The 19,450-nt window shown below is 36.0% G+C and overlaps 1 protein-coding gene across 1 annotated transcript in view; it reads right to left on the bottom strand.

Annotated features, from left to right (window-relative positions):
* Positions 1-19,450, bottom strand: part of ctnnd2a (catenin (cadherin-associated protein), delta 2a) — a 394,266-nt gene that overhangs the window by 33,909 nt on the left and 340,907 nt on the right. The window contains 3 exon segments of the mRNA XM_051098760.1: positions 14,144-14,294; positions 18,884-19,021; positions 19,023-19,058. Of these exon segments, the coding sequence (XP_050954717.1) occupies positions 14,144-14,294; positions 18,884-19,021; positions 19,023-19,058 (325 nt within the window).

The raw sequence follows: 19,450 nt of genomic DNA, 5'->3' as shown, positions 1-19,450 counted from the left end.
AGAGTGTCAATTCAAGAGTGTCAGATGTGTCGCTTTAAGCATCGCTGCATTTCTATAGAAAAGGTTGTTATCCTGACTGCAACGTGGATATGTGACTCATGCTGCTTGGAGAAAGGAAAGAAAATAAGAGAAAGTGCGAAAACTCTGACATTAAAAGAACAGCAGGGGATGTGTAATTTAAATTGACTTGGCAACACTCAACGGCACTGAAAAAAGAACTTGACCAGTGGGAGAAGCAATATGATTCTTGAGTTTATGTGTTTGTAGCGGTGAAACACGAGACGAATTTGTGCCGTAAAACACACTAAGTGATATTAACAGGCAATCATAAGTGCAATGATCGCTACAGGATGTTGAGTGCTCTTTCGTCACCCAGTGGTGTACGGGACACCCCCTCACGCCGTTATGAGCCAATTATATTATAGTTAAATTTGCCTAGAGAGGTTTTAGTCCACATAGAAGCCACATCAAAGTGGGAAATATTATGTGTGTTTACACACACTTTTAATGGACTACAGTAATTTACCCTGGAATTACAACCGCCTGAAACAAAAGCATTGATCCACATGCAGAGTGGACAGGAAACAAGACACATGTGAGATCAAATTAAGGTTAATGTTAAGATTAAATAAATAATAAAAACAAATAATTATATTGTGAGACATAAAGTCACACTGTGAGATGTAAAGTCACAATATTAGATATTAAAGGAGAAGTCCACTTTCAAAACAGAGATTCACATAAAATGTACTCACCCCCTTGTCATTAAAGATGTTCATGTCTTTCTTTCTTCAGTCGTAAAGAAATTATGTTTTTTGAGGAAAACATTTCTGGATTTTTCTCCATATAATGGACTAGTATGGTGCCCTGATTTTGAACTTCCAAAATACAGTTTAAATGTGGCTTCAAATGATCATGAAAGTGAAACGATGGTTATTTTCATTCAAAAAATACAATTAAAATACTTTTTAATCTCAAACGCTCGTCTTGTCTTGCTCTCCCTGAACTCTGTATTCTGACTCAAGACAGTTAGGGTATGTCGAAAAACTCGTATTTTCTTCCTCAACTTAAAAAATCATTTCAGAATCATCCTACATCGCTGCAGAAGTACCAACCTAGTGTTTGCAAAGTGAACATGCAAAGAAGATCAAACACCCTTAACAAAAAAGGTAAAACAGCGATATAGGATGATTTTGAAGTTGAGGGAGAACATGAGATGGGAGTTTTTTGACATACCCTAACTCTCATGAACTGGAAAAAAACAGTCCAGGCAGAGTAAGACAAGATGAGCGTTTGACACTAAAAAGTATAGAAATTGTATTTTTTTAGTGAAAACAACCGAAAGTCCGTGAGATAAAAAGCTAAAAACTCCCACTATGTATGATTATTCAAAGCTTTTCTGACAAGTTCCTTCTACAGATCTGTAAATGGCCAGCAGAAGTTTTTGTATGATCTCAACAACAGGAAAATTGTTACCGCCATGTCAAAATATTACACTATATATTTATTGCTTGCACAAATATAGGTCTAGGATCACCTACCATGTACACGTTTAATTCTGCACTGGAATAATGTAAACAGCTTCAAGCAAGCCCAGTAGCAAAAGTGTCTACATTTTTCATTTTGTTGTTGTTTTGCAGCTCCAGAGAATTTTTACATTTAAATGAGACCAAAACATGAAATGCTATTATGTGGACATCTGTATCAATGATAAAACTGGTGTACAAACACAAGCCTACAAGATATTTCTGTGAAGTAGCCTTCTAATTTCCAGAAGAACAAGAAACTAGTTTGCAACAGAATATTTTCCAGATTTCCTGCTGCCTCTTTAATCATCCAGGCGCTCCAATATTTTGACCTTTGAAATGCAGAAGAGTCCTTCTCCTTCTGGCACCCTATTATTCTATCACAGAAGCACACAGCTAATGAAATTAATCTAAGGCTGTTCAATTCATTCCGCTAATTCCAAATGGTCTCCGAAGGAGAAACACAGACATCATTTTCTACATGAAGCATACTGCAGAAGGGCTCCGTTTTATCACCAATAAGCTTCCAGTTAATTGGTGTCTCCTTATCTTGTACCCGCAGGCAAAATTGTCTGTCTTGCGTGAACTGACAATATGGAGGCAGTCCAATGAGATGTGAGATTTCTCTGAACAGCCAACTGTGGGAAAAACATGATATTTACTGAATAATAAAAACCTGGTTAAATTAATGATCAGTGATATCATCTCTTAATGTTCATCCAATCTCCAATATTTCAACAGTGAGCCTTCATTACACCTAAAGTGAAATAAATTGATGTTCTGCTGCTTCAATATAATTTTGTATATATACACACATACACAGTTGAGGTCAAAAGTTTACATCCCCCTTTCAGAATCTGCAAAATGTTAATTATTTTACCAAAATAAGAGGGATCATACAAAGTGCATGTTATTGTTTTTTTAGTACTGACCTGAATAAGATATTTCACATAAAATATCTAGTCCATAAGAGAAAATAGTTGAATTTATAAAAATGACCATGTTCAAAAGTTTACATCCTCTTGATTTTTAATACTGTGTTGTACCTGAATGATCCACAGCTGTTTTATTGTTTAGTGATAGTTGTTCATGAGTCCCTTGTTTGTCCTGAACAGTTAAACTGCCCGCTGTTCTTTAGAAAAATCATTCAGGTCTGACAAATTCTGTGTTTTTTCTGCATTTTTGTGTATTTGAACCCTTTCCACCAATAATTGTATTTTGAGATCTGTCTTTTCAAACTAAGGATAACTGAGGGACTCATATACAAATATTACAGAAGGTTCAAACACTGATGCTCCCGAAGAAAAAAAAAATCATGCTTTAAGAGCCGGGGGTGAAAACTTTTGAATTTGAAGATCAGAGTAAGTAAGTATCTTCTGTAGCCTCTGAAGGGCAGTACTAAATTGTGCTTAAAAAGTATACAAAATTTTATTTTTCGAAAAAAAGAAAAAGACCGATCGTTTCGCTAGATAAGACTGTTCTTCCACGGCTGGGATCATTTAGAGCCCTTTGTAGCTGCATTTAAACTACATTTTGGAAGTTCAAAATCGGGGCACCAATGAAGTCCACTATATGGAGAAAAATCCTGAAATGCATTCCTCAAAAACCATAATTTCTTTACGACTGAAGACAGAAAGACATGAAGACATGAACATCTTGGATGACAAGGGGGGTTGTTCTGGAAGTGGAGTTCTCCTTTAAAAAAGATTTGAAGTATCAAACCACAAGGACACATATTATGATCAGGATCCCACAGAGGAAGAGTGGCATGGAGAGGTAAAACAGGTGAAGTGTGGGACATTTTCAGTCCCGTTTTAGGCTTTATGATCACAAAGAAACACAAGATTGCATGATTACGAGTAATCACAAGCTTAGGACTCTTCAGTACAAGATGGTGATTTTCAAGAACATGAATTACCGCAATTTGGACAGGTTTAATTCTGAACATCCGTGCAAAGATCTCAAAGTCAGCCTGAGCATAAAAAATAACAGTGGAGAAGTGAAAAGAGCTTTAAGTAACACATTCACACTCCTCGTGATAAATGAAGAGTCTCTTTATGGACTCAGCCGGATGGCTCCGGTACATGACGATGAGATCCGGCGACTGTATATGACTCAAGGCTAACCTTGACTCACTAGAGTGCCTCATCTATGAGCTCTTGGGAATACGAAGGCTTAGTGGTAATCAGAGGTAAGTGCAGACCCTCCAGGTTATAAAAGCCTATTCTCCCACAAAACAGGCAATCAGCTACACGGCCCTGGGCCATCATGAGCTCCAGAAATACACACGCACACACAGACATTTACAAAGAGGGTGAGAGAAAGAGACAGCGTCCTTTCGATATTGCTGCTTTTATGTACACCAAATTCTAGGTGGCCAAGTTAGTCGACATATGTTATAAAGGACATTAAATGCATTAAAGTTTAATGTCAATATTTCTTTTAACCTTCATGTCATTCCAAACCTGTATGGTCTTTCTGTACACAAGGCTATGTCTGTAATGCTCCAGAAAGAACAAAAAAAGCAAGTTTTGACTTGTATGCTATATGCAAGAGTGGAATCCTTAAAAAATCTGTTTAAGAAATGAAATAACAGCACAAGGGCCAATACTGTGAATCTGAAATTGAATTTTAAATTAAATTAAATTAAATTGAATTTTAAGCTTGTATAATGCATACTGTAAAAAAGTTCAGTCAACTCAAATAAGTTTAGTCAACTTTAAATGTTAAGTTGTACTAAGTGATATTTGTGTTTGTTAAACTTAAAAGCTAGGTAAGTAACCCAGCTGACTTAAAAATTTCAGTTGAATCAACTCAAATATCTAAGTTGTCACTTAGTACAACTTAACATTTCAAGCTGAATAAACTTTTGTAAGTTGACTGAACTTAAGATTTTAAGGCAGCCGGGTACCAAATTATTTTAAGTTGACTCAAATTGTTTTGTTTTTTTTGTTTTTTTTTACAGTGTAGTAGCATAGTACTGCAAGTACTTTACATTACTGCTTAAAAATTTGAGGTTGGTAAGTTTTTGCATGCGTTTGAAAGACGCCTCTGAATGCTCATCAAAGATGCATTTATTGGATCAAAAATACAGAAAAATGAAATAATATTGTAAAATATTTTTATATATAAAATTTACATGTTTGGTTAAATAACTGTTTTAAATTTTATTAGATTTTAAAAAGTCTTTTTTTTCTGTGATGTAAAGCTGAATTTTCAGCCGTTTTCAATGTCACATGATCCATCAGAAATCATTTTAATAACCTGATTTGCTGCACAAGAAACATTTCATATTATTATCGACAACCTAAACAGCATTATGTTCTAACCATGAAATATTTGTAAAAATAAGTTTTTATTACATGAAATAGCTTCAATTATACAAATCAAAACAGATTTTTGAAAAAAAGACTTTTGGGGGGGTATTTAGGAAAACGTTGCCATATGGCAACAGTGTACCACAATGGGAAATGGCCAAAAATTTAGTTTTTCTATTAAATTATGATTTTCTTTTGAATTGAAATGCACAATTTTTTTTAGAAATCTGCCACACACACACATGCACAAACACACTCATTGTTGCAGACACTGAAGGCTAACTCATCCTCATTGTCATCACATGGAAGAGCCAACTCTGGACTCTCCCTATTGCCCTTTCCGTGAAATATTGCTGTATTAATTTTCTGAAAAGAATAAATAATTGTCTTATTTATACATAAACACAACTATACTTCAATAAACACTTCAAATAAATAAATAACTGCAATCATATTATTGATGTTACTATCTATAAAAAACCCGAATGGGGAAATACATTATTTCGATTCCATATTTGTCTATCATGGGACAGTGTTGCCATATGGCAACATTGATATTTTCTCAATTTACAGAAAAACTATGTAAGACAATGTTGATTTGTGAATAAAAATATGTAATTTACTAACCAAAGATGATGCAAAAAAACCCCTGAAGTTCAGAAATTAGGGTTACAGAGCAATTTCTTGAGCACTTCAACCGTGTCCTCCAGGGTGACAGTGGAAAAAAGTGTTTTGGAGGAACATTCAAATGCCATTTGACTTAAAACCAGCATATTAATGGCTAGCTTAAGCCCAGCCTTTTTTAATGAACATATTGCAATATATTGTGTTTTTTTTTTTCCAGAATAACAAGGAAATACGTATAAATTAATTGTTGCCATATGGCAACTCCATACCATAGAGCAATGTAGTAAATACTTTTACATTGTTACAAATGTGGTCAAATCCACAGACAACTCTTCTTTCCTTTCTCCATGCTCAGTGTGACACTCAACACAAAGGTTGAGTCAACTTTTCTCCATTTTAATTGGTTGCAAGTGTGATTACTATATTGCCCAAACCTGTTACTTGCCTGTGTGTCTAAATAGAAATTACAGGAGCATCACATGCTTGAAAAGCAATTATTTCTTATAATTTTGACGAGGTGACGAGGAGTTCCGTGTGAAATTTTATCAAGTTTGACTTTTCTTCTCTGATTTTTGGGTGTTGTTGCAGTGCAAACAAAAACAATAAGCACTTGAATACCAAAACACCGGCCATTAGATCAATTTTCTGAGAGAAGTGTTGCATTTTCTGACAGAATCACAAGGGTGCTGATATTTTTGGCGATTTTTGGAATTGTAATTATTTATATGCATTTCCCTTTTGTATACAATCAATCACTCAATCAATTTATTCATTCTCTTTCACTAGGAAGATCACATACTGGTCGGTGACTAGGCATATAATGACTGCAATGGCATTATATACTTCCATATTAAAGTGGATCAGAATAAAAATGAAGAGCATTAATATTCTCAGTCGGAGTTCAAAGAGAGTTGGTAAAATGTTCCATGAAGGCCTGAGGGTTCTCTGCTTGGTTTAAAATGTCACACAGTAGTGAAAGGCTTTGGGCAGCATCTCTGTGAGCCTTTATCCTGCAATAACATTTAAATGGATCCAAAGAGGGTTTTTTAACGAAGCTAACAGCAGGTTCAAAACCCCAATGGCAGAAAATAGCCGACTTGGACATAAAAGAGAAGTACAAACAACAAAGCATTCGAAGACAGGCCTTAAAACAAAATTATTCTTAAAGGTTAGGGAGCAAATTAAATTGGAAATCAGCCACCGTGGAGACCATTTGAAAGGAGAACGTCCGGCAGCGTGGCTTTCAAGCGCTATATCGCTCTCTATTACCGCCTTTGATGTCTGTCATATTGGATTAGAAGCAAAAGCATCTTCTGAAGACCTATGGATGCAATTTCAAACAGAGCCACCTTGTGGAGTGGCGGCCGGGACAGATAGAGAGATAGATTGAGCGGCTGGATTTGGCCACGGAAAAGATAAAGCGTCGATTTTCTAGCGTCATTATTATAAAGCAGCTCTTTTGCTTCGAGACACCTCTGGCAATCTCCTAATGAAAGCGAGGGAAAACAGATAAAGCAAGGGAAGATGGAAAAATGACCAAACGGATGCATGAGGGAGCGTGTGAGAGATGGGAAGATTGGCTGCAAATTGAAGCGAGAGAGGAAGGCGATTGGTCACAGCCGCGCACACACACACACACACACACACACTTAGTTATTTCTCTAAAGGCCAGTCCGCTGAGCACATCCCCTCTTTTCTCATCCTTTGTGCAGGTGGGCAGCAAATATGAGTCCTTCAGTCATCAAATCCGGGATGAAACTTTCAATGATGGATCAGAACTTTTCAAATCCCTCTCCATCAACTGAAATGTCGGACCTTTGAAACAAGCCCAGTAAAGCTGGTTCTCAAAGATACAGCACAGCTTCAAACATTTCCAACAAATCCACAGAGCTTTGTCTGCTAGTCCTCTGAAGAACGTGTCTCATCCTGGTCCACATGCCCATACCAATAGGCCTAGAGAAGTTTTGCCACCTGAAAGTTTGGAGAGTCATTACGATTACAAATCACACTACTCTGTTGCTCATCCAATTCTGTTCATTCACACCTGCTGCGCCTGGTTTTGTGCATGCTGAAGCTTCAAATAACATCTTGGGGGATTTGAGATGTTACATTTAAATTTTAGCCACTGGAACTTATAAAAAAAACTCCACTGAAAAATATCCAAATCCAGATATTTTGCCCACAACAGGAACTTCAAGGCAGGTTAATTGAGTTCAACATTTTAGATTGCACATTGATGCTTGTTTGTAGATAGTGAATGTGGAGAGAAAAAGAGTGAAGCAAAGAGAACAGAGAATGCAGGCTATTAATAATGGTCATGGGGTCAGAAAATATAATAGAGGATTTTAATTTAATGTATGATTAAAAGATTTTCAAACGATTGGGGAAATTAATGTTTTTTAAGGCTAACACATTTTGTGACAGTGTTATTTGTGAACCTGGACTGCAAAGCCAGTCATAAGAAGCATAGGTATATTTGTAGCAATAGCTAACAATAAATTGCATGGGCTGAAATCATTAATTTTTCTTTTATGCCAAAAATCATTAGGATATTAAAAAATAAATTTCCTACCATAAATATATCAAAACTTAATTTTTAAGAAGTAATATGCATTGCTAAGAACTTCATTTGGACAACTTTAAAATTGATTTTCTCAATGTGATTTTTTTTTTTTTTTGCACCCTCAGATTACAGATTTTCAAATAGTTGTATCTCGGCCAAATATTGTCCTATCCTAACAAACTACATATTAATGGAAAGCTTATTTATTCAGTTAAAATATTCATGTTAAAGTATTCCAAATGTAAAGCACAGGATACATAAAATCAAACCGTTATTTTAAATCCCTATATAAGTCAACCGTGATTGATTGCAGAAAAATTTGTCTTTTTTAGTCCTTTTAATTGGGTTTTAACTTGGTTTTGGTCTGTCAGTTTTTTGGAACCTGGCAAACCTGCTGCAAATACACCAAATATTTCCTAGAGCCCATTAAATTGCACACTATATATTTAAAAAGAGAAACACAGATACATAGATTCATACAACAGTTCCTTTTGGTTCTCAAATCTGATTGGCTGATAAGAGTATGATATTCTAGTGATAACAGAACTCCAACCATTTCACTGTTTGCATCACTTGGCTTGCGGTATTTCTCAGAGCGAGTGTCATGACGGACGCCCAAATCCACCATAATTTTTAAATAATGTTTTGTGTCATGAAATTTTACAGTTTTAAAAGTTTTTTTAGGCAAGAAAGTACTCATTTAGACGTTTGTCTCGTTTGTTAATAAAGATAACGTCTATTTGAAAATTTGCTCCGACATTTCGGAGATGTGAGCTCCAGGGCGACAGCGGCCGTTCAGCGCTCATGAACCCGCTGTGAGCAGCCTTACCTCGGTCAGATCTTCTGGAATTTCCTGCTTGATCTGATGTCTCTATAGTGGTTAAACATGAGATATAATTCATTTTGGGTAAATCTAGTGGACAGTCTTTGGTCTCATTAATCTGTTATTAGTTTTAGAGCAAACAGATTTGTCTGAGGGCAAAATCTCATTAAATTATATTGTACGCAATTTTAATGCTGTATATCAGAGTGCTGTCTTTGTACTTTCAAATGAATTGTCTAGAGACTGTTGTTTATGAAATATTATTCAATAAATAATATTTATATAAATAATAGTAGTATTCAATAATAGTATTTAGTATTAAGACATGCTGAGACTGAAATGCGGATATAAGCAGGGAAGATGTTTTTACTTTCAACAACACCTTATAAGAAACAGCTAACAAATGCACTGAGCAACGCCATCATGGGAAATCACTCTTAACAGATGAAAGGATAGTGCGACAAAGATAACGCTTTCCTCAGCGGACATTCAAACTAATGTTTTATTGTGAATATGAGATTGAGCTGAAGAATAAATGCAGGTAATCATAATCGCTCAGTCCATCTCTCTCTCATAACACTAGACTCTACATGATACATTGAGCTTTTAATACAGTAATACAATACATTCTCAATGAAGCAACGCAACATTCCATCGTTACTAGTTGTAAAGTGACATTTTCGAATTAGTAAGGGAGGTTTTAGCTCAGCTGGTACTGTCAATGTGAGATTTGGATCTGTAGTGGATAGAAGTAGTTTGCACAAAAGAGGGTTTTTAAAAACACTCCGTTGTTGTTTCTTATATATTTACACACTTCTGCCATCTAACTGTTATATAAATACTATTAGACTGTGATTATCTGCGGGCTCGTGCCTATGGCCAAATCACAGCCGTGCAGGTATACAGCCATATCTTACAGCTACTCGTGTGATATTGCTCATATATAATAACCATAAAATAAAAAATAAAAAAGTATATAAATATATAGTATTTCATTTATTAAAGAATCTATATTAATAACAACATGGGGAAAAAAACTCCTGAAAGATCGAGTTATGATTAACACCATCCTGTACTGCTTCTCTCTCCCACCTTTCCTTAGCATTAGCATGTCATCAACCTCAATCCTGGAAAGAGGAAGAGCGACAAAAAAAGCAAGAAAAATAATTATAAAAGAGAAAAGGTCAAAGCAGAAACAGAGATTTCATTTGTACTGTACCTCAGGGTCTGTAAATGTCAATGAGGTTCAAAAGTACATAAATCCAAAATTCATTTAAACGCATCAAGATTCATTCTCTTTTAACCTCATGTTTAAAAAAATCTGAAATTTAATAATCTTGCAATGTGCTGTTTATCAGCACACAGTATCAAAGCTTCAGAATATAGGCTGATGCTTTGAACCTAGGCTGTTAAATTTATTTATACAAACAATCAATCTTTATTTTAATACATGATCAAACGGCAGGATTGAATTGGCTATTTACATGCATCTCATGTGCGCAGTTTCCATCCGTGAGATAAATGTAAAACGAGTTCTAATATAGATTCAGTGATCAAACATGTAAAAAATCATGGATGAAAGGAAGAGACTGTGGGAGAAATTTCAAAAAGAGGGACCTTGCGTGATTTTATTGCTTATGGCTCTCAAAAGCTTTTGATGGATGGCCATGTTGAACTGTCTAAAAAACAAAGTGTGAGAATAGCCGCCAGTCACAGACTGTTTACTGCATAGACTTGTCAATACGAATCAATTCAGAGTCTATATGGACTCTAAACTCTGCAATCTGATAAAAACATCAATTTATTTGTGCATCACACATACCGTATGCAAGTTATTTTTGCATAATCTACTGAGAAACATGCTAAATCTACAAAGACAGGAGGCACATTTCCATGGCAATGTATAATGAAGAAAATGCGATCTGCATAATCTAAAATGATTTCGGATGATGTGCAAATCTAGACGGACTCCAGGTGGCAAATGCAAACCAGTTGTTTGGAGAGCTGAGAGGGGGCCTGAAACTAGCGGCTGAACGAGACTGGGGAGCCGTTGCCATGGAGACGGCGAGACTCACCAGGGAAACCGCGTTTATTAGCGCCGAGATCAATAGTCTGCCGGTGATGTCACTGGGAGAATTTCAAATGGTGTGAATCAGTGTGAGATGGGATGAAGGAAGAGAGAAAACAAGCTCTAATTAAGCACCTGATGCGGCGGGTCAACATGTGACAGCGGGGACCACGGCGGACCGCTTCCTGTCATTCAGACAGAGCCTGGTGATGCTGTGTCATGTACTCGTTAATATGTCTAATTCAGAAGCAGTGTAATGCTAAACACCTGCAACTCTGTATGAAGGTAAGGTCAGCTCCCAATTGCAGGAGCCTCAACGCTTCTGACACATGTTTGGAGGAAATAATATCACTTATGGACAGATGTGGAGAGGTATAATTATACTATCGGAGTCACTTTGACTCACTTCACCTCTGCGCTTATCGTAAACAATGAGGGAACTACCTGCACCTTATGCTTACAGAAACAGAAAAGGCTCATTCTTAGTCAGAAATGACCATGAAAGTCACAAAAAACATGAACACATTGTATTCACTATTCAGAGACATAACCTGAGCTCTCCAAATGTGGTGAAAACTCTCATCTCTTCCATGTTAATCTTGTTCTAAACAGTGGAAATGTGATGAAGTACCACTCAACAAGATATTGGGTGAATTCCACTGCAAGTGAACAAAACTATGCCCTACTCGTTCTGAAGGACAGAACACTTAAAGTGAGCACTCTGAAGGGTGCGTATGCATTTGGAACATTTAATAAGACTCAAAAAAACAAAAAAAAAAACAAAAAAAAAAAACGAAACGATGTCAATTCTTAAATCCCAAGAATCAATTAATCTAGCCTGTTTTCGGTTAATAAACAGACATTGTAATGCACTTCCCATCCAATAAATCACAATAAGCTTTCTTTCTTTCTTTTGACATGAAACAAAGTCTCAGATTTCAAATTCTGTCCATAACAGTATCGAACAATAAATACTGTTTTGTCACTGTTTAATGTGGAGTGACATCACTGTAACAGTTTCAGCATGAAATAAACATGAATAAACATCTGAAGGTATGTTAAAAGAAAGAGTAGAACTTACTGGAATCTGTATCCTGTCTCATGTAATCAGATATTTGGCATGTACCTGATATATATCCAAAATAATTGACATCAAATCGGAATCGAATCGCAAGCTTGTGAATAGAAATCGTATCAAATTGTCAAATTTGTGTTCGTACACAGCCCTAGTAAAGACAGACTAAGTAGCAAAATAAACAAATCAACCTCAAACCAAACTAAAATAACATGGTCAAAAAACAGAGACCAAAAAAAAAACAACAACAATAAAAAAACAAACCAAAAGTCCAAAACAAAACAAAAAAGAAACCAAACAAAAACCAAACCAAACTAAAAAAGACAACAAACAAAAAACAAACAAACTAAAACAAGACCAAAACAAAACAAAACAAACAAACACCAACCCAAACCAAACTAAAACAACAAGGCAAAAAAAACAAATCAACCTCAAACCAAACTAAAATAACATGGTCAAAAAACAGAGACCAAAAAAAACAAAAACAACAACAATAAAAAAACAAACCAAAAGGCCAAAACAAAACAAAAAAGAAACCAAACAAAAACCAAACCAAACTAAAAAAGACAACAAACAAATAACAAACAAACTAAAACAAGACCAAAACAAAACAAAACAAATAAAAACCAACCCAAACCAAACTAAAACAACAAGGCAAAAAAAGAAACCAAACAAAAAAAACCAAACCAAACCAAACTAAAACAATGCCAAAACAAAACAAACAACAAAAAAGAAGCCACAAAAAAAAAAAAAACTAAACCAAACCAAAGTAAAACAAGGCCAAAACAAATAACAAACAAAAAAGAAGAAAAAACAAAACAAACTAAAACAAAAAGAGAAACCAAACAACAAAAAAAGAAAACAAACCAATCTAAAACAAGGCCAAAAAACAAACAAACAATAAAACAAAACAAAACAAAAATCTAAAAAATCTAAAACATCAAAGCAAAACAAAAAACAAAAAAAGAATCCAAACATAAACCAAACCAAACTAAAACTAGGCCAAAACAAAACAACAAAAAATAAACCAAACAAAAAAACAAACTAAATCAACAAGGCCAAAACAAAACAGAAACCAAACAACAAAAAAAGGAAACCAAACCAATCTAAAACAAGGCCAAAAAACAAACAAACAACAAACAATAAAACAAAACAAAACAACAAAAAACCCAAACTAAAACAAGGCCAAAGCAAAACAAAAACATAACAACAACAACATGAAACAAATATAAAACAAACCAAACCAAACTAAAACAACAAGGCCAAAAAAGAGACAAATAAATCTAAAACAACAAGGCAAAACAATAAACAAAACAAAAAAAGAATCCAAACATAAACCAAACCAAACTAAAACAAGGCCAAAACAAAACAACAAAAAAACAAACCAAACTAAAACAACAAGGCCAAAACCAAACAAAATAAAATAAAATAAAACAAAACAAAAAAGAAACCAAATAAAAACAAAACAAATCAAACTAAAACAACAAGGCAACAAAAGAAACCAAACAAAAAACCAAACCAAATCAAACTAAAATAACATGGGCAAAACAAAACAAAAAAACAAAAACCCAAAAGAAAAATGAAAACAGTTCAATAGTATTATCTATTTGAGTAGTCTCCATGGAAATCATCAACATGTTTAAGTTGCATGTCACCAAAACAACAAAAAAATAAAAATCAAAGTCACTTTTTAATGACTCTTTGAGTTGTCTCCATGCACAACTGCAAAACTTTTGAGTTGCATGTCACCTTCAGTAAAGTGAGTCAGCAAGGAAAATCCCCAAACCCCAAACAAAACCACAAATACATACAATATATAAACAGTTCCACAAATGCTGTCCGCCAAGCCTAGAATGTGCAAGTGCAGCCTGATGCCAGCAGACCCATTTAAAATGATGAGTGACCAGGAAATGTATAATAATAAAACGACAGTTATCTTTCTTTGAACTGAGAGCTACAAATGGCCTTCTTTACCACACTGGCTAAAACATAAGAGACTGGACTTCATTATAGAAAAGCCAAAGAGACCACAGCTGTTAACCCTGATCTCTACAAATCCAATGGCTCCAAACCATTTGAAACAAAGTGAATCATAGCGAGTGATAAAAGAAGACAGCCGAGAGAGTGGAAAAAAAGAGCCGTACCGATTAACTCTTTATTTCTGACATCCAAGGCCATGTTTCTGAGCGCGGTAGCGACGGCACACACCACACGGTCGTTGTCTATCCTCAGCAGCTCCACGAGGATGGGCAAACCCTTCTCTTTCCTCACCGCCGCACGGATGTACACCGACCACTAGGGAAGACACAAACACACACAAAACAGGTTGCTAAATATGACAAATCACACCATTTGGGTGCTTCACTATATATAATCCCACATATCAGCAGTTTTCAGGAGACCATGAAGTGTATCGTCATCGTTGGATATGCCGTGTGGGCAAATGTCTGTAAAGTGTCTCATTTTGGATCAGCAACCCGCTGACAGTGTAATCACACTCCCCAGGTTACAGTGAAAGACTAATGCTAGCTCAGAGCTTTAGCTCTCTGAGGTTCTCTATGTATGACCCCAGCTGTGGGATCAGCCTTTATCAGTGACGGAGTGTCAGCTCAGATTAGACTCTCTGCTACCCTGCACTTCTGCTATAACAGGGCACACCGCAGCATATGGCCCAGCAGGCATCCCCTCACATTCCTCATTTCTGATGACCTCTGTGTGTGCATAAAAAAGAGAGAGACAAAAACACAATGACAGAGAGGCTCTGTTCCAAAACCTTGTAAATCTGCCTATCTAAACATTTAGTAAACTAAGGTTTTGAGGAAAACATTCCAGGATTTTTCTCCGTAGTGGACTTCAATGGGCATCAATGGGTTGAAGGTCTAAACTGCAGTTTCAATGCAGCTTCAAAGGCCTCCCAGCTGAGAAATAAGGGTCTTATCTAGTGAAACAATCTGTCATTTTCTAAAAAACAGACAAAAAGTATATACTGTTTAACCACAAATGCTTGTCTTGCACTAGCTCGACTTCACACATTATGTAATCAAGTTGGAAAGGTCACAGGTGACGTAGCCATAAGTACCAACCCAGTCTTTACAAAGCGAAGGTGCAAAGTCAGTCAAACGCTTTTTACAAAAAAAGGTAATACAATGATGTTGGGTGATTTTGAAGTTGGAGGAGAAAATAAGATGGAGTTTTTCGCCCTACCCTACCTTTTTGAACTGAAGTACACGGGCGAAGAACTACCCACGTGTGACCTTTCCAGTGTGATTACATAAAGTGTGAAGTCATGGACGTGCAACGCAGAGCTTGTGCAAGATGAGCATTTTTGGTTAAAAAGTATATACATTTTTATTTTTTTTAGAAAATGACAGATCATATAAGACAAGATCTGTAGTCCTTGGCTGGAATCGTGTAGAGCTCTTTGAAGCTGCGCTGAAAATTTGACCCTTCAACCTGTTGGTTCCCATCAAAGTCCACTATATGAAGAAAAATCTTGGAATGTTTTCCTCAAAAAGCTAAATTTCTTTTGAATGAAGAAAGAAAGACATAAACATCTTGGACGACATATATGACGAGGCATATTTGATTGTGCTAAAGTGGAACTATTGCAATTATCTTATATTTAAAGACTGATATTATTAAAAGATCATACAATCCTCATAAATAATGACATTAAAACACATTTTAGGCTCAACACTCTTAAAAATAAAGGTGCTTTAAAAGGTTCTTCACAGTGATGCCATAGAAGAACGATTTTTGGTTCCACAAACCATTTAGTCATTTTCGTCTCAGTACCAGAACCATACCCACAACCTAAAAATGTATGCAGATTGTAAGTTATTTGACAGAACAGCATTTATTTGACAGATTTTTTTTTTTTGTAACAATATAAAGGATTTTTTTTGCATCGTTTACTGCATACATTGGTTTTCTTGAACACGCACAAACACAAAACACTCTATAATCCGTATATATTCACCTCTGACACATCAATACTGTAATCACGGTTTGATGTTGCATAATCACAGAACAGCAAAGTACAGTCTGATTTGAATGATTGCATGCTTCCTTTATCTGTTGCTAGTTTGAGTGATGCAGACACCCAATCATTTAGTGTAGTTCAAAAGAGAATTGCTTATGGGAAAGACAAACAGTTCTACAAAATAAAAATAGGCACCTTGAATTCATTCAGTTGTGTTTTAGAATCACTAAAGTTTAGCTGCATTGACTGCCTGCTCCAAACTATGTAGAGTGTCTCAAATCAATAACTTGTGAGATTCCTTTGCAGTTAAAGGAATAGTTCACCCAAAATAAAAAGTCTGTCATTAATTACTCACCCTCATGTCGTTCCAAACCTGTAAGACCTTTGTTCATCAAGGAACACAAATTAAGATATTTTTGATGAAATCCAAGAGCTTTCTGACCCTGCATAGACGGCAATGCAACTGACACATTCAAGGCCCAGAAATGTAGTAAGGACATTGTTAAAATAGTCCATGTGATGTCAGTACACTGTAAAAAACAATTTGTTGAATCAGCTTAAAATAATTTGTAACCTGGCTGCCCTAAAATATTAGGGGAAATATTCAGTCAGCTCAAAAAAAAGGTTTATTCAACTTAAAATGCTAAATTATACTAAGTGACAACTTAGATATTTCATTTGAATCAACTTAAAATTTTAAGGCAGCTGGGTTACTTACCCATCTGTTAAGTTTAGCAAACACAAATATCTAAGTTGTTATATCCGTAATATCCATCTTGACGAGTAACTTGTGTAACTAATGATTAATCTATATTTAATTTATACAGTGGAGTACAGATGCACCGATCGTCCGGGCATATTTTAACAGATCTCTGTTCCGGGCTTGCACACGAACTGCATTCAATCATTTGTGTGTGGAAATATTACAAACTCTTTAAACATCTGTTAACAGAGGCCAGAGACGCTGAAGACGAACGCAAAGAGGAAAAAATACTGTAGCGGGCAGAGCAAGATCATTGTTCACAATGCGCGAAATATTGCAAATATTATTCTATATATTGAAACGGTGTTTATATGAATGTATCTCTGAGATGAACTGACTGTTTTAAGAAATATTTACATGGCGTTTTCCTTTCATTTGCCTCTGTATAAGGGGCCATTCACATATCGCGTCTTTTGTGCACTCAAGTTCGTTATTTCAAATGTAGACGTGCGGCAGCCACACTCATAACGGAAACGACGCGCACGCGGTGCGACGCACTCGGTTTTTTCGCATCGAGTTAAAAACATTCAACTTAATAAATTTAGTAGCAGAGCTACAGCAAGTGATTTTTAGTGCTGGAAGTCCGTTTGTCGTTGTGAAAAAATCCTTAGCGTTGTGAAGGGTCAGAAAGCTCTCGGATTTCATCCAAAATATCTTAATTTGTGTTCTGAAGATAAACAAAAGTCTTACGGGTTTGGAACGACATGAGGGTGAGTAATTATTGACACAATCTTCATTTTTGGGGTGAACTATCCCTTTAACACAGTGTTTCTGTGGCATCATGCTAGAAGCTCCAGCTCATTGGTCCAAAATCCTGCTTTACACAAGTGTATATTAAACAACAAACTGCCTGGAATTGTGTTAAATCAGGCAAAGTGCACCACAGAGGCAGCTTACTAGGTTTAGGAACAGAGAAATGGCACTTTAGAAACATAAATCTGTCATTTAGTGAAAATCAACATCACAGTTCATTAAAATTCGTGTTTGTATTATAAGTAATGCAATAAAAGAAACAGCCTTGAAACTGTAATTGAAAAGGGGTTCTTGACGAGCAAGCATTCTTCACGCATGAGTGTTTTTTTGATCCGTCTTAAGTTAAAGGCTTTGTTTCCATTTCCCAGTACACACAGCGTGGGATTTGATAATCCCACTGTCCAAAATGGACTTTGAAAACATAAACAGAGAGCTTAGTTCACACATATTAGACGAGGGCTCAATGTCAGCTCTTCTAGATGAACAAACAGAGCAGCCAATTATGGGAACTGGACAAAATAGGCAGACAGACAGGGTCTCTGGCTCTCTTTTGCTTTCTCGTTTGTCTCTCTCAAGCCAAAGCAGCAAGCACGTATACAACCCGATGCCCTGTAGGTGTGGAGAGGGGTCGCAGGGACGCCGGTTTCATTTAACTTCTTGAAGGGGGTCTAAACCTGTTATGAGACTTCAAAACCAATCCAATCCCATTGCATCTGTCTCCATCTGAAAGTATTGATCTTGCTGAACACATCGGGTGGATTAGAGCTCTCCAGCAACAGAGGTAAAACAAGCTTTTGTCGCTGAGAGATGGTGAAAAGGATGTGAGAACAAAGAGAGATGCAGGGGCCAAGAGGGAGATTGGTACTGGTTTAAACATCTGATGAAAGTAAGTAGTTTCAGGTCAGGAAAAATGCAATTTTACACCATTTCTCCTTGCACCGTTCAATAAATTTAGATCCTGACAACAGCGAATAAAACCTTCAGTGAAAACAAGTAGGTTCCATAAACCACTACCAATAATTAATAATAATTAAAAATAAAATAAATAAACAATACTTTTTAGTATTTTTTTAGATCCCTAAGTACATATATATATAATGTCCATTCTGTACAGAACTGTGCAAAAGTCTTGGGATACTCATGAGAACACAGGTCAGAATTAAAATCCACATGGTTGAGGGTAGTTATTGACTTCCACAGTATTTTTTTTCCTCCATACTATGAAACTCAATGCCTATGCCTATTGAGTGAATAGCAAATGATGACTGAATTTTTACTTTTCCATAAACTATTCTTAAATCAACTTATATTTTAAACTGTTGCATCCCAAGCCAAACCTCCAGCACAGACAGATACACACACAAGGTGACTGACCGCATGACTTACCTTCCAACTCCCAGCAGCCAGGTTCTGCAGTGCCCCAGCGGCCCCCTCCAGCGTGTCCGGGTTGGAGCATTCAGACAGCAGGGTGAGGTAGGGCTTTACTATCGAAGGATGCCACAGCATCTGAATCCCTTTGGGGGGGATCAGCAGTATCTGGCAAAGGTCCCACACCATCCCACTACAGAAACAAAGAAGTGACACGAGCAACAGTGAGAAAAGTTTAACTTTATGTAAATGTGCAGCTATTCAAACACAAATGTGAAGTCAGTGAAGAAAACGTTAATGTGATTTATATATACACTCGCGTTCAAAAGTCTCACTAAGGCTGCATTTGTTAACAAGGAGAGTTCAAAAGAAGAGCATTTATTTGAAATAGAAATATTTTTTGAGTCTTTCCTGTCACTTTTGATCAATTTAATGCAGCTTTGCTAAATAAAATAGTTTTCTGATCTTACTAATCCTAAACTTTTTAACAGTAGTGTATATCTTATATAAAAAAAATGATACGAGGAAAAGTACATCAGAAGTTGTTTGCATTCTAAGCAAGTCGGATTCATGAATTAATAATCG

Source organism: Labeo rohita, chromosome 24 (assembly GCF_022985175.1).
Source record: "Labeo rohita strain BAU-BD-2019 chromosome 24, IGBB_LRoh.1.0, whole genome shotgun sequence".
NCBI lineage: Eukaryota > Metazoa > Chordata > Actinopteri > Cypriniformes > Cyprinidae > Labeo > Labeo rohita.
The sequence above is the reverse complement of the archived record's forward strand: the minus strand, read 5'-3'. Positions and strand labels throughout refer to the sequence as shown.